This window comes from Mustela lutreola, chromosome 2 (assembly GCF_030435805.1).
Source record: "Mustela lutreola isolate mMusLut2 chromosome 2, mMusLut2.pri, whole genome shotgun sequence".
Lineage (NCBI taxonomy): Eukaryota > Metazoa > Chordata > Mammalia > Carnivora > Mustelidae > Mustela > Mustela lutreola.
Genome location: NC_081291.1, coordinates 166,005,456 through 166,021,481, shown reverse-complemented (window position 1 = coordinate 166,021,481; position 16,026 = coordinate 166,005,456). Strand labels below are relative to the sequence as shown.

The following is a 16,026-nucleotide window of genomic DNA, read 5'->3' as shown; positions in this document are numbered from 1 at the left end:
GTAAGACTGAGCTGGAGGGGCTGGAGTGGACTAGGTCCTCCTCTGCTGCAGGGGGAGCAGGGGGCGCTCTCCCACCCCTGTCTTCCCTTCCTCCCCTCTGCTTCTTTCCAGGGCACGTTCCTGGCAGGCCCAAGTGTATGAAGGGCCTGGGCTGGAAGGAAGTGCCAGGACAGTGGGCTTTTCCCTTCTCCTTTGGAAAGCACTAAAACACAACTATCTTGACCCCTTGCAAGTCATATGAAGTCTTTCCATAGGTTTGACTCTGGCTCTAGTGCTGTGGGAAGAGCTGAACTTTGTAACTTTGTGCCTAAAGCCTTTTGAGATGTCTGGAAAAAAAAATGATATTCGTGTCTACACTGTTCTGCTGTAGGAGATGAGTTTACTGGTCGTCATACGTTTTCATGATGAGCATAATGCCTGGTGCATCACGAGGTCTCAGCAGCTTTCTGTGATATCACTGAAGGATTTGAGAAGAGACACTGGTCTTTTCTGGAAGTCCGTTAGATTCAGGCAGAAGGGGTACAGTCAGAATAGTGGCATGTGCCACTTCTGTCATTGCCAGAGAAATTCTGTCCATGCATCCAATTCTTTTCTACTTTTCAATTTAACTTAGCTCTATAGATCATTTTAAGGATGTGTTTTGCAACGAGTCCAGGAAAAATGGTGAAGGGGAGGACAATAATAAGAAAAGAAGGGCTCCCTGGGTGGCTCAGTCGGTTGAGTGGCTGACTTTGGCTCAGGTCATGATCCTAGGGTCCTGGGATCGAGCCCCGCATCGGGTGCTCTGCTCAGCGGGGAGTCTGCTTCTCCCTCTCCCTCTGCCTGCTGCTCTGCATACTTGTACTCTCTCTCTGTCAAATAAATAACATCTTAAAAAAAGAAAAGAAAAGAAAAGCTGCTGGTCTCGTTAGGCAATGAGACTGTGCAGAGCAGATAGGAAACAGCAGGAAAAACCAGCCTGGTGTAAACATGGAGACAGACTGTGGGGGTGTGGATAGTCAGAGAAGAGAGTGGTCAGTGTCCTTTCATTGGAGACGGCCTTGCCTAGGAAGGACGACACAGCTGAGCCTGAAGCCGTGGTGGGGTTGGAATAAATAGATTTGCTTTCCTTTACACTTGTGTCTGATTAGGATAAGATCATGTTCTTTCTTTTCTCATTCATACATTCATTTATTTATTTTTATTTTTAAGTAGGCTCCATGCCCAATGTGGAGCCCAATGTGGAGCTCAATGTGGAGCTTGATTGCATGACCCTGAGATCAAGGTCTGAGCTGATATCAAGAGTTGGATGCTTAACCGACTGAGCCACTCTTTTCCCTTTTAGCTGTGGGCTCTGCATGGATCCCTGCCCCATTCAGAGTCTCATCAGTACTGAGAAACATGAGAGAAGTCTCTGGATGTCTTCCCTTCCCTGCTCCCACTGTGGTTCCTTGCCTTACAATAGGCTCCTTCACATCATTCCTGTGTCACTGGCAGTGGTGTCCACAAGCAGTCCCCTCCTCTCATATTAGGAAACTGAGGTCTGGAGAAGTGAAACGATGAGTCTAGAGTTCCACCGTCTTGGGGAGCAATGTCCAGCCCACTAGGCAAACTCATACCATCAATGGCCTCTGACTTTGGTAGGCACCCTAGGGTGATGTTTAGATCAGGCTTGACTCCATCCCCAAAGAGCACAGGTGGTGAGAGGGGAAGGGGTGAGTTAAGAGATGTCATCATCAGACTGTAGAAGGCTCCCTGGATGATAATGATCACGCAGGGCTCCCCCCGAGTGCCTTACAAAAGCGGGAAAGTGGGAAGAACTTACACTGAGCCATTTAACAGATGGCAGAACTGAGGTACGCTCAGATCTGGGGACTTTCCAGGTGCTTTCTGAACACAAGAGTCAGATACATGTAAACAGAATCTCCTTTTGTCTGAAGGCTCCTGTGATATCTTGCCCTGTTGTGCCTATGCCCTTCCATTCCATTCCTGAGAATATTCGAAGCACCTGTCACCCAAGGTTGTCCTAAAAACGTCAGCATTTGAATTTATTTGTTATCATTGGTAGATTGTTCTGACCTAGCTTTGCCCTTTTCTTGTACTTCTCTTCTGTTCTGAATAGGAATTTATGCATAGGCTAAGGGATTATTTATAGATGCTACGATGAAGGTAAAACGGAAACCACAAAGCCTGCCGTTGCCGCATGAAGTGTGCCTCTGTGAACTGTCTGTGTACAGGTGTAAGGAGAGCATGGGGGAGGGGAGTTTCCTGATTGTATCTATGTCCCAAGGGAGCAGTTTAAATCCTCAGCCTCCATTTCTTATCAAGAACCCAGGAATTATGCGGCGCCTGGGTGCCTCAGTGGGTTAAGCCTCTGCCTTTGGCTTGGATCATGATCTCAGGGTCCTGGGATGGAGCCCCCACATCCGGCTGTCTGCTCAGCAGGGAGCCTGCTCCTCCCCCCCCCCCCACTTGCCTCTCTGCCTACTTGTGATCTCTGTCTGTCAAATAAAAAAATAAAAAAATAAATAAAGTCTTTAAAGAAAAAAAAAAAGAACCCAGGAATTCTTCCACGGATGGGTGGCATCCCCCACCACTAGAAATTGTGTAAAATACTGTGTGTGTGAGTGTGTGTGTGAATGTGCATTTTCTGTGAAGAGGGTTACAGGGCTTTCACCAAAATCCTGAAGTGTTTGGAAAACAGGATTAGCATTATATGCAGACAGAGCACTCCCGAAGGGCTCTCCTGCTCGAAAATCATTCCCTTCCCTCAGCATTCTGGCTTTCATTATAAGAACAAATGTCCCTGGCTAAGCATTTATATTTAATACATTGCAGGAAAGAGGCATATACTATTTGGGACAAGTAATATTTTCACAGGCGAAGACTCAAACTCGTATAACTTATATTGTACTAAAAGTATTTAAACCAGTCCACTCCAGCAAGGATTCAATGTCCAAATGAAAAACTCCAGTTTAAAACCCAGTGGTGCCATTTCTAACCCACTGAAGATCGCTGGATGACCCTGGTCATCACGCCCGTCAGCACATTTTCCTCTACGTGTCGCAAAAGTGTTTGTTCCTCTTTGCTCCTTGATATCATTTATTCAAGGTCCGCGGTAAAGGAATTACATACACTAGATGCCACCCTCCCATTTGCCCGTGATAAAGCCTAACCTTCAATTTATATGCTCAAGGTCACAGAGGGAGGAAGGGATAGAGCCAGGATTGGAATCACTCACAGGCTGAGTCTCGTGTCCACACTCTTTCCTCTAAGTGAATTCTGGCCAAGGGTGAAGGTTAGGGTTCCACAGGGTTCCATGGCTGAAAATGGGATGTTGGCAGAGCACAAGATACCCAGATGTGACTGGCTCTTAGCTGAAGACCATCAACTGCCTGAAGTCTCAGCAAACACGTGTGGACTCATCCAACCTCTTGTCACTACATTTCTCCTCGCTGGCATTTAGTGCATTTTAAATAACAGTTATTTAACATTAGGTGCTTTTGGGGACAAAACAGTAATTAAACACTTAATGTTATCTACTACTTCGTCAACAAACCTCTACTATTTTAACATCCTTAAAATTAAGACAGTTACCACGAGTTAAATAAAACAGGAAGTGGAGAACACAGGTGTAAATAAAGGATAGAAATAGTCTAATTTGCTGATTATTCTTGGTCTCATTCATATCGTTTGTGGTTTAATATTTTCCTGCCAGTTTATTGGTACCAGCTCTTAAGAGTTGCAATACTCAAACACATTTCTGTTATCGTTATCTCCAAGTATTATCTTTTAGGCCTGGGTGCCTAATTTTTTTTTTTTTTTTTTCTGAAGAGGGCAAAAAATATATATAGATTTTTGGCTTTGCAGGACCTCCAGTGTGTGTCACAACTACTTAACTCTTCTGTGGCTGAGCAGCCATCATCAGTATGAACATGTATGCAGTGTAAGTGAATAAGACTGGCTGTGTTCCAATAACATTTTATTTATACAAAGAAAGACAGTAGGTCAGATTTAGCCTGTGGGTCACAGTTTGCTGACCCCTGTTTTAGGGGATAGATGGAATTCTAGGAACAATGAAGAAAACATTAGGAAAAATAATCAGAACATATGGAGAAAGGCTCATTTGAGAAGGGGTATGGTGTGGAGGTGTGGGGGTGGTACTTTCCCCATGTGGACATTTTTTCCCCCAAATTTTATACATGACATGTTAGTTCATCCAGACATACACCATACAGTTGAGTAGAGCCTCTTCTATGTAGTATGTTGGAAGAGTGCTGAATTGGAAGCCAGGAAATCAGGCTCTGAATAATGTTCTGTCAATAACTTGCAATGTACATTGTGCTACTTCTCTCTGAGCAAAAAGGATAGTGGATTAGAGTGTCTCCACAGGTCTTTCTACTCTACCATCCTCTAATGCTATGATTTTCTTGTTAAGATTTCTAGAGAGAAATACAAAGTTAAAAAATATAGATTAAAATTATATGAAAAATTATATAAAAACCTGATGTAGAACTTACTGATTCCACTCACATAACCAACAAAGCCACGAGGGTCAACGAGTCAAAGAACATGATGCAAAGGACATGGCAAAGTGGCACCGGGTGAGAGGAACACATAGGTGCCCACCTGGAAGGCTCAGAGTGAGGGGTTGGGCCTTCGAACATGGTGGAACCAGTGGACCCCTCTCTTGGCACACTTAGTATAATAGATAAAGCTTCCTTGTGATTCTAGGAGACAATCATGTGGACATTTTATGGAGAAGGGTCTGCCTTTGTGATGTTCAAAGTTGTAGAGCACCAAGAATCCCCCCCCACCCCCCCAATGACCCTCCCCCCATCTGCCACTGAGCAAAGCAGCCCATTTCCAAAGCCATTTGGAATCAAAGATGGCCACTCTGTTCTCAAAGAGTGGTGTTCAGGGTAGATGATTGGTCTTTGGATGATGAATATTGAGCTGGATCTAAGAGGTCCTGTGGTTGGCAAATCAGATTCTGCAGAGACCCCTGTAGCAAAGGCTGTTGTGTGTGTGGAGTGGGGGTAAGCCTGAAAGACTCTAGACCCTACACCTGCCTCAACCAGAGCCCTGCACCCCCGGTCTTTATTTATTGCTATTAGACAAGTGCTGGTCCAACTATTTCATTATAAATAGGAAACCTGAGCCTTCGAAGGTAGCAGAGGTAGATGTGGCTGTTGCAGGGCATGGAAGGAGATTCTACTAGGTAAGTTCATATTCATCTTCTGGGGAAGACAAATTGCTTGGAGAGGAATGCACCCGGAGAAGTGCATACGAAGTCTCAGTTTCTCTCAAGTAATTCCTGGGTTTCTCAGTCTTAGGAGAAACATTCTCATAGCACCTCTCGGCAGAGATCCCTGATGGCTTTCTCCCAAGGACGCTGTGACTAATGAGGGTGTAGCAGAGATCCTCCGAGGAGTTCTGGTCAGCATTGTCCTGCTGGTCAAAGAAGAACCTGATCAAGTGTGGGCCTCGTGCCGTTCTCTTTATATGCTCCAGGCTCAACACAGACCCAACCCTGGCCAAAGTTTGTCTTCCATGACCATCTCTCCTCCACCCCCTGGCTGTTTTTCCTAAATGACTGCCCCTACCCCAACCTCTAGCCCAGACATCCAGAGAGCTCATGCTGTCCAGAGTATTCAGCCTACCCAGACATGTCCTCTCTGGTCCATGTTCCAGAGTGACCCCTGACTATCCCCAGTCATACATATAATTCCCAAGTCTCAGGTCCTGAGGGCAGCCCATTCTTATATAAAAGAATAATCTGAGGCCACCTTCAGATGACTTCTTATGATATTTAACACTTATTCTAGAGATTTTGGCATTATTCAAAAAGGAAGCCCTCAAGAGAAGCTCCCAGGCAATGGAATCTCAGAAGGTAAAAAGCAAAGAAGCAAAGTCCAAGAGGGAGAGTCTGGATCTGGAACTTGGACTTCGTTTTTGAATCATGTCCCTGACTTCTTGTCAGCTGTCTGACTTGGGGGGAGAATATCACTTAATCTTTCGGTTTTCTCATTTGTACTACAGGAGAAATAATAGTTCCAGTCTGACAGGGTTGCTGTAACAGTGACATTAGCCACTACAGGCAAAGCTCCTAGCACACTGCCTAGCATCAACAAAAGACTCCATATATATTAGCTCCTTTCAGTAAGATGTACAACAGAGGTGGCTGATGCCACTGCCACCAGGCCCCGTACAGGGCCCTGGGCTAACAAGCACTGGCATCTAAGGTCCTTCTTTCATATCGAGGTTTGAAGGAGTCTTGGAGCCCAACTTCTGCCATCTGGGGTATCTGCCTTGCCACCGGCATCTCAGAAAAAGGCTCAGAGATGTTTCCATTACCTGCATGGGAGCAGATGACATTCTTTCATCTGGAGAAAGAAAATACAATCAATTTCAGGTCATGGGGAGATTTGAGGAGAGAGGGTGGAGAGTGGGGGGGAGGATTGGACTCTAAGATAGGAGCAGTCGGAGACCCAAACAGCAGGGGAGCAGGTTATCATGACCTGCGACACCTGCTTGGGGAGTGACAAGACCATCTAAAGAAACAGCAGAGCTGTGCAGGCTGAGAGTCTGAGTGGAGGGAGACCCATTTGGTGGGGCTTTGGAAGAGAAACCACACTTCCCTCCATCCCCTCACCCCGCCCTCCCTCCTGCAAAATTCATTGCACATCTACCCTGTACCAGGCACTGTGGAGACAAAGAAAAATCAGAAACAGTTCTCCTCGAGAGGCTCACAGGCTAGCATAGGCAGTACACAAGGACCCCAAGGATCCATAGTGCAAAAGAGGACTGTCTGTCTACTGCAGGCGACAGGGGATGGTAGGCGTGCGGGGCCAGTGCTCAGGAAAAGCTCAAGGGAACGAAATTCTTAAATTGAGCAATCCCATTCCTGAATTTGCTAGCAGAGACACACAAAAGCAGGCCAGTTTTTCAAAAGCCAGTTTATTTAAAAGCAACTGGCTCTAGTCTCTCAGCAAAGACACAAACGGACACACTCGCTAAACCCTCGCAAACACACCAACTCAATACGCCAATGTAAGCTTTCATATGGAAGTCCCAGGATGCCCTCCCACACAGGAGGTGGGTGTGCTCCTGCAGGCCCTCTAGTTTATTATATTACGGGTTTACCTTCCCCAAGGACTGACATCCCAGATTCTCACATCTCCATAAATTCCCATGGCCATCTACGACGTCCTGAGTATCACTATAAGGAATGTCTGTGAGATTTACCATTAGATGTCTTTCTTCCTTCTCTTTCTTCCTTCTTCTTCTTCCTCCCTCCCTCCCTCTCTTCTTTCTTTCTTTCTTTCTTTCTTTCTTTCTTTCTTTCTTTCTTTCTTTCTTTCTTTCTCTTTCTCTCTCTCTCTCTCTTTCTTTCAGAGATAGTAGTACAAGCTGGAGAGAGAGGCAGAGGGAGAGGGAGAAGCAGACTCCGCACTGGGCAGCCCATGTGGAGCTCCATCCCAGGACTCTGGGATCATGACCTGAGCTGAAGGCAAACACTTAACATACTGAGCCAGCCAGGTGTCCCTAAAGGTTTTGTTTCAACCATGTTTTGCTCTGATGGAGATTGGGGTTTCCTGGGATCCACGATTCCCGAAGGAGATGTTAGGGGTGGGAGGGTCGGATTATTCCCTCACACACTTGACAGAGCTAGTTTGCAAGACTCAGAGTGAATGAATTAGGCTCTGCTCTTTAGACCCAGGAAGGCAGAGGCAAAACTCCACCCCTTTTCTTTACAAACACAGTGGGCTGTCCTCGCCTATACTTCCTTTCTCTCTTTCTTACATGTGTTGCTATTCAGCACCCTCTCCTTCTCGAAGTCCTTCCTAGCTGCAGTACTCTTCTGTCTCCAGAGACCACCGCCTCACCTCCTAAGTGATCTTCCAGCATCCACTCTTGCCACGCACTTCTCTACACAGCAACCCACGCTGCATCTTTTCATGCAAAGGACGTCATACTGGCCCCTAGTTTAAAGGCCCTCAATACTTCTGCAGTTTTCAAGATAAAAACCCCAATCTTAAGCTTGCCCAAAAGAGCCTGCCCCTCCCGGTTGCTCTCTGCGCCCCTCCACCTTTCTAGTTATTGTTTCCAGTTCACTCCTCTGGCCTCCAGACGTTAGGGAGGGACACAGAGATCAGTAGCCAGTTCCTGCTTTGATGAGCTTACAGTCCCGTGGAGAGAGAGAAAAGCAACTGGATGAGTGACACAGATTCATGTGTAAGTATGACACTGGAAGGATGCCCAAGGAGCTTGCAAAGCCCAGAGAAGGGACAGTGTGGAAATGTAAGTCTGTCCAAAGTAGAAAAGATGAGAAAGCAATGACTTACTCTCCTCTGAGGAATCTGGCTTTGCTTTACAAATATGTTCTTTTTTCCTGAAAAAAGAAAAGGAAGGAAAATTGGTGGTTTCAATATTCTGCAACTCTCCGAGAAAATGACACTGAACTCTAAAACCTTATCTTTAAGTCTTTCATTTGTTAAAGTTATACCTCCTTTAGCGTCATGGAAAATGAAGATGGATAAAAGGAAATATGAAAGATAAGACCGGTAGAAATCTCCACCTGTGTGTGTGTGTGTGTGTGTGTGTGTGTGTGTGTATGTGTCCTCCCTTCTCCCCTTTCTGGGCTGAGGTAGAATTGATTTATAAATGGAGAACCAATGGTGACATCATTGGTAACTATTTGGGGGGATTTTTTTCTAACAAAATATCAATTTCTTTTATATCATGTGACATAAGGAGTCAAAGTTATTTCCAATTCCAACCCCAAGCCCCCTCTCTGATCTCCAAGCAAGCAAGCAAGCAAGCAAACACAGCCCATGTGAGCACAGGGGTAACTATTCTGTAGAAATGAGTCCTCCAGAGGAACACAGTCTGGATATAAAGGAAGCTCATTATCACCTCAGGAGACAATGTCATGTGCGCCAAGCAGCATGACCATAGGTCTCACTTGGCTTAGGGAGTCTAGTTAATGTCCTTACCAGTCACTTCGGGACCCTGAACTATTTTTAGCATGTCTTTCACTCTCAACGCTTTCCCACTGTGGTGGATGACTTGAATGATGACCCCGGCTGTGAGTTCTCTGTGCAAGGGACAGAACTGTGCGCTTCCATACATGGAGTCTGGCCCTTGCCCTGTGAGGAAGCGGTCCCTTCTCTCCACTGGAGCCAATTTCATCCTTGCTTCTGAGGCTTTCCAGTTCAAGGACCACCATCAAGACTATTGTTCCTGTTTCTCACCAGGCTCCAATTATCACTTCCCTGACTGACTCTCAGATGAGCGTCTGGGGAGTCACAGGCTTCCCCTGTGGCCACAGACAGTGGGCAGTTACAGGTGATTTACAGTAAATACCACATTGAAACCACACTTAGGGAAATAACTCTTGAAAACGATTCTTACTCACCATGGAAGGCAGAAACACCCTTGGGCAACACAGCCGCAGCATCTGAAATAACCGAGAGATGACACAAATCATGCTGGTTTCTACAGCTTGAGTAGGGGGACTCCCTTCCTTTTGCCGGTTCTGTGAAAAACCTTTTTTCCTCCCCACAACCCCAAAGACAGCATTTATTCTAGAGGACTTGGACACATCTATCATGCTACAATGACTCCTTCCTCGTGGGACATTAACTGCCCCTTAGGAAATGTGAAGACGTTGCTTATCAACTCCTAATGGGGGAAGGAACTTTCTGTTCTAGTGTAGGATGGAATTCATTTGTTCACATCCTACACTAGAGCTTCATAAAGTTGGGGACCCTATAGACTTATCTTGTTCAACTCCGGCAAAGATCACCAGCTTGTGCCAGAGTGTCTGGTAAATCTATTTTCAATAAATCCTTGATAAATGAACAAGTAGCTGAGGACAGAGCAACTCTAACTGACTCAGGTCATCATATCTGCCTCTTTGACCTAAGGGGCAGGTCAATTAACAGGACTTGGGATCTCTTTTGTGGCAGGCAGAAAAGGTCCGATCTTTCTGCGGTCAGGCATTCAATCTGAGGTCTATCATGCCGGGCATCTTTCTGAACTTGAGTCATAGTTGAATGTGAAAGCCTTCCATGTCCCTATAACACTATGTAAAAGCATCTGTGAAAATACCACCCAGAAATATCCCTCCCAGTGAGCTTCCCAGGGAGTTCCCTTGCAAAGAGCTCTGAAGGAGAGGTCATAGGCCCTGGCATGGTGGAGTGTTCTGATACCTGCAGGGGCTCCCTGTACTCCCAGAGTTTGAGGACTGAAAGGCATGGCCCTTCTTTGTGCTACTTTAGATAGAAACTGTAGTTTCTATCTCCTGTTTCTGTGGCTAAAGAAACACAAGGAAACCACTGAACCTCATTAGTGCTGGATTCTCTGAGGAGAGTCAGGTGATGAAAACAGCCAATTTTGAATTACTGATTGGACCAGGATCTCTGGAAAACTTGAGCCACAGTTTCTTTGTCATAAAATAAGGATGCTTACATGGCTTACCCACATTGTAAGGGTCACGTAAAGTTAAATTCAGGCAAAAACTGTTTTTAAGCTGGTTATTTGTTCCATGCAATTTTTTTGCCCCGTATTCTTGCATTTCAACTCGGATGTTTTGGTTTGGGGTGCATTCTGCGGGATACCAGATGCATCTCTATGATAGCAATTCCAGGTTCTCTTAATGCAAAGTTTCCCTGGCCCTGTAGTCCACCCAGTCTCTCCCTTGTTATAAGGCCCATGACCGCTCTGGTCTCTTTCATCATTTGCATTGTATGCGTTCATACATGTCTGGGGATGTCCCCCAAATATATGATCCTTCGCTTGCCCTGAAGACATGTACCGTGTTGGGGGATCTCTGTCTCCCCAACTCCTGACACAAACTTTGGCTCAGTGGTTGCTTTTTAATTTAATTGATATTCTTTCAAGAGCTTCTCCTGAAACCATGGGAAAAAGGAAAATAATTCTATAGGCCACAGAACACCCAGCTTTGCCACTCTTGAAAATTCTTGGACCGTAAGACCCTAGTTCCATAGTCTACTGATTCCCTGGCACTCAAAGGGACTAGTCAGAAAGTCTTGGTTTAACAGCATCAGGGTAATTGCAAGAGTCTCTTTCCATAAACCTTTCAATGATCATGATGATGTGGGAGATGTGGTCACCTCAGAAATAGAAACATAGAGTTTAAAAAGGAACGGTCAGGATGGAGCTGGAGCGCAAAGATACTTGAACTAAATGAACAGAGATAGTAGGAACTAGCAGCCTTATTTCTGGTTGCTGGGGGTTACACTAGGCTCCTAGCAAAATGGCACCTCTCCTGTCCAAGGTTCAAAGTGTTTTTGTCTTTTGTCTTGTCTTCACATTTACTGTAATTTACAACTGCTGCTAGGCAAAGCAGCATGTTCCATTGTGGTGTATGTGAAGTCTAGGACCTGACAGACTTTACTCTTAATAGGTAAAGGCCGGGAGAAGTTTTGTTGGAAATGTTCTCACCTGGGTGTCCTCTCTCTGAAGCTTTGGTTTTTTGGAGCCCACGGTATTTCTTGAGTGTTCTGCTGCCTCCTAAAATCCAACATAATCAGGAATGAGCTAAGTTCTTCCTTTTCGGGCTTCCTCCCTCAGTTCCCAATTTTTCCAACTTTTTGTCATTTCTTCCATTTGTGTGTCACCTCAGCTTCCACCTGTTCCTCTCAGATCTGTTCGCATCTTCTCTTTAATAAACATGGCAACCTTTTATCTGATGGTTCCTCCATTGCCATGGCAACAGCCCACCAACATTCTCCGACAACCTCCACACACAACTGGTCCTAAATCATTTGTTCCCACATGGCTGGGATTGCTCATGATGACCACGAGACTATCAGTGAATGGAGAGGCCTAGCCACTGGTGCAATCTTTGGGATGGTGCACAGGGATGGGGAAGGGTACTGCCTGTCTCGTGTAAGTCATCATTTTTCACAGCACTAAGACAAAGAACATGGGATAAGAGGAGAAGAAAGGACTAGATAAAGAAAATAAATCTGTTCCTGCCTTTGGCTCAGGTCATGATCCCAGGGTCCTGGGATCGAGCCCTGCATCAGGCTCCCTGCTCCCCTGGAAAGCCTGCTTCTCCCTCTCCCTCTCCCACTCCCCCTGCTTGTGTTCCCTCTCTTGCTGTGTCTCTCTCTAATAAATAAAATCTTTTAAAAAATAAGGAAAATGTATCTAATGTTGTCAATAGTTATAGCTGTGATTTACCATTTTATTTATACTTTATGTATTTTTCAATGTTTCTACAGCTAACATGTATTGATGTCCTAATCCTTCACCTGCACACCAAAATTCTAAAAAAGAAAAAAAAAAATCCTACAAATGTCATAAAAATCATGACTTTCTCAGTCACATTATACCTGTATTTTGTTTAATTTTCCTTTTCAAGACAGTGATTTCTGCACATTTCCAATCATTCATCAAACTCTTTTTTGAGTGCCTACCGTTTGTTAGAAATAATGCCAGGAAACAGGAATTCAAAGATGACTAAGAAACAGTCTCTACGTTTAAGGAAGTCACACATAGATATGAGAATAAGGATTTATAAGCTGATGACATGCCCTAGCTGCAGATGGCTCAAGGCCTGTGAGGAACCAGGGAGGAGTTTTAGGAAACACTGGGTTTCAGGAAGGGGCAGGACACATCCCATGGGCTCACCAAGCCTCCTTTTGGCAGATGGCATTTTGAGTGCTGTGTCTTTGCTCCCAGTGGCAGGAACTCAGCCTTGGAATGCCGAATGTAATCCTTAAAAGTCTTTCCCTCTCCCTGTCCCATTGAGTTCATCCTCTCTAGACCAGCTCACCAGGGATTCTCTTGTTTTGGATGGTACTAATTTTTATAATGACTGCTTTGATGTTAATGAAGATGATGGTTCCCCCAAACGATAGCTTATTATTATTGAACCTTACTGTAAGGCACTGTGCTAGCATCACACACACTAGAAACTGCCAAGATAGGCATTGTATTAGCATGTCCTCTTAAAATTTGGAAACTGAGTTCTAGAAAAAGTCAAATTCTTGACCGATTTTAATGAACTTTGCTTACCCTTCGCAGGGAATGTATACAGGAAGAGGCCTCACTGTGGGCAGAAGCTTGTTATTTATTTTGAACTAAAATAGTAATTAAAGGAGTAGTGATGTCTTTCAGCTCCCTACAGGCATTAGGAACTCAGGAGACCTCCCTGCACCCAGCCCCAGGGCCCCGCCAGCCCCCTGAAAGTGTTCCTTTCTGAAGTCAGAGTTTACTGGATTGACCTCCCTTGAGAAAGTCCTTCTGCCTTTTAGGAGTTCTCCACCAGCGGCTGGCTCACTCTGATTCTGGGGAGAAGGCCAGTTCTATAAGGAGTTGAACTTAGTGTATGGCCATCAGTAGGAACGTAATTTTTTTCAGTTCTTTACCCAGTTGTCTCCCCTCACCCAAGGACTTCTTTTTCTCTTTCTGGCTGTGATGCTCTGTCCCATCTCCCCTGCCTGCTTCTGGAGAGTCGGGACTCACCTGTTTTCCCCCAGCGGAGCGTTCCCCATTCTCTCCGTTCTCCCGGGTGACTTCCCCTCAGCCAGCCTGGTGCTCTAATGGGGTCAGCTCTTGACTTACCGCGTGTTGCTCTGGCCACTGGTGCTGAGAGCTGAAAGAACAGTACCTCCCTGCAGCAGGAGGAGGACCCCAGGGGGAGGAGAGTCAGAGGTGCAGGCAAGCACTCACGCGTGCACAACTTCCTAAAATGTCAGAGCCCCTAAAGGGGAACAATTGTTGCGGCCCCAAGATATGCCTCTTCGGCATATTGATTATTTTAAGTTGGCTTCTTTAAAAAAACTTCAGATATAAAACAAGGTCTGAAAATCAAATAGAAATTACCTTGCTTTAAGAGACTTTTTCGTTGACAAGGGAAATCTCCACGTGTAAGGCTATCAGGAAGAGGGAACTCTAAGTCTCCAGAAAAGGTTGTAAGACAGAAGGCAATTAAATTGGCCTAATAGCATGACCCTTGTTTACTCTGCTTTTTCCTCCCACAACAGACCCTCCAGCCCCAACATCTTTTGTCTTTAACTGAAGATGATATTTATTTATTTTTATCAACTAACATTCGTTTTTATTAGTACTTATTTCTTTCATACATACACAAATTGCTCATGTTTTTACCTCTTGCAATAGAATACAAATGTTCATAAGAGAACATCCTGTTCTAACTTAACAAAATTTGAAACCACTGTGTCCTCTCCTGGTATTTCCCAGTTTGTGGGTTTTTTTTTTTTTTTTTAATTTTTTAAAATTTATTTTCAGCCTAACAGTACTCATTGTTTTTGCACCACACCAGTGCTCCATGCAATCCGTGCCCTCCCTAATACCCACCACCTGGTACCCCGACCTCCCCCACCCCCCGCCCCTTCAAAACCCTCAGATTTTTTTTCAGAGTCCATAGTCTCTCATGGTTCACCTCCCCTTCCAATTTCCCTCAACAGACACTTCTCCAATGAAGACATACAAATGGCTATCAGACACAAGCAAAAATGTTCATCATCACTAGCCATCAGGGAGATTCAAATTAAAAGCACATTGAGAGGGGTCCCTGGGTGGCTCAGTGGTTTAGGCCTCTGCCTTCACTCGGGTCATGATCTCAGGGTCCTGGGATCAAGTCCCGAGTCGGGCTCTCTGCTCAGCAGGGAGCCTGCTTCCCCCTTCTCTCTATGCCTGTCTCTCTGCCTATCTATGATCTCTGTCTGTCAAATAAATAAAATATTAAAAAAAAAAAAAGCACATTGAGATATCACCTTACACCAGTTAGAATGGCCAAAATTAGCAAGACAGGAAATAACATGTGTTGGAGAGGATGTGGAGAAAGGGGAACCCTCTTACACTGTTGGTGGGAATGCAAGTTAGTGCAGCCACTTTGGAGAACAGTGTGGAGATTCCTCAAGAAATTAAAAATAGAGCTTCCCTATGACCCTACAATTGCACTACTGGGTGTTTACCCCAAAGATACAGATGTTGTGAAAAGAAGGGCCATCTGTACCCCAATGTTTATAGCAGCAATGGCCACGGTCGCCAAAATGTGGAAAGAATCAAGATGCCCTTCAACGGACGAATGGAGAAGGAAGATGTGGTCCATATACACTATGGAGTATTATGCCTCCATCAGAAAGGATGAATACCCAACTTTTGTAGCAACATGGACGGGACTGGAAGAGATTATGCTGAATGAAGATGATATTTAAAGTGGTGGCTTCAGCCCTTTGGGGGAGTTGCTCAGTTTCCCTGAGTCTACCCATTACATTGAGGAGGTATACATGTTATTAAGCTTTTGTTTTTCTCCTGTTAATGTGTTTCATGTCAATTTAATTTTTAGGTCAGCCAGAACAGAGGAAAAAATTTCCTTCCTAACTTCTGAGGGAACCAGGCTACTGGCCTGACTACCCAGAAGCAGATGGTCAAGGAGAGTGTTGAGCTTCTGGGGAAGCCCCATCTGCAATTACAGGCTGGCCATGGGAGTTTTTCACTTAGGATTCCTAAATTTATTAAACCACTTTCTTGGAAAAGTTCAGAGGGGGAATTTTCTTTTAAAACAAGAAAAGAGGGCGCCTGGGTGGCTCAGTGGGTTAAGCCGCTGCCTTCGGCTCAGGTCATGATCTTGGGGTCCTGGGATGGAGCCCCACATTGGGCTCTCTGCTCAGTGGGGAGCCTGCTTCCCTCTCTCTCTCTCTCTGCCTACTTGTGATCTCAACCTGTCAAATAAATAAATAAATAAAATCTTTAAAAAAAAAATAAAGCAAGAAAAGATTCAAACAAGTTAAGTCAACCCAATGACCAATAGAAATTATCAACAAAACATATATCTGATAAAAAGATTTAATCTGGAACATATAAAGAGCTTTCAAAACTCAGTAAGAAAACAGCCAATAACAGTATGGCCAAAATATTTGAACATACATTTCAAAATATTTGAACATATTTCAAATATGATCAAAATATTTGAACATACCAGAGAAAATATACAGATGGCAAATACACACATAAAAACATGCTCAATATCATAATCATTAG

The 16,026-nt window shown here is 44.7% G+C and overlaps 1 protein-coding gene across 1 annotated transcript; it reads right to left on the bottom strand.

Annotated features, from left to right (window-relative positions):
• Nucleotides 1–3,425: 3,425 nt before the first annotated feature.
• GCSAM (germinal center associated signaling and motility) lies at nt 3,426–13,640 on the bottom strand. The gene is given in 7 exon segments (XM_059164152.1): nt 3,426–5,202; nt 5,204–5,430; nt 6,337–6,365; nt 8,328–8,374; nt 9,401–9,442; nt 11,452–11,520; nt 13,483–13,640. Coding segments are annotated over 7 exon segments (525 nt in total). The 5' UTR covers nt 13,512–13,640; the 3' UTR covers nt 3,426–5,120.
• Between the last annotated feature and the right edge of the window lie 2,386 nt (nt 13,641–16,026).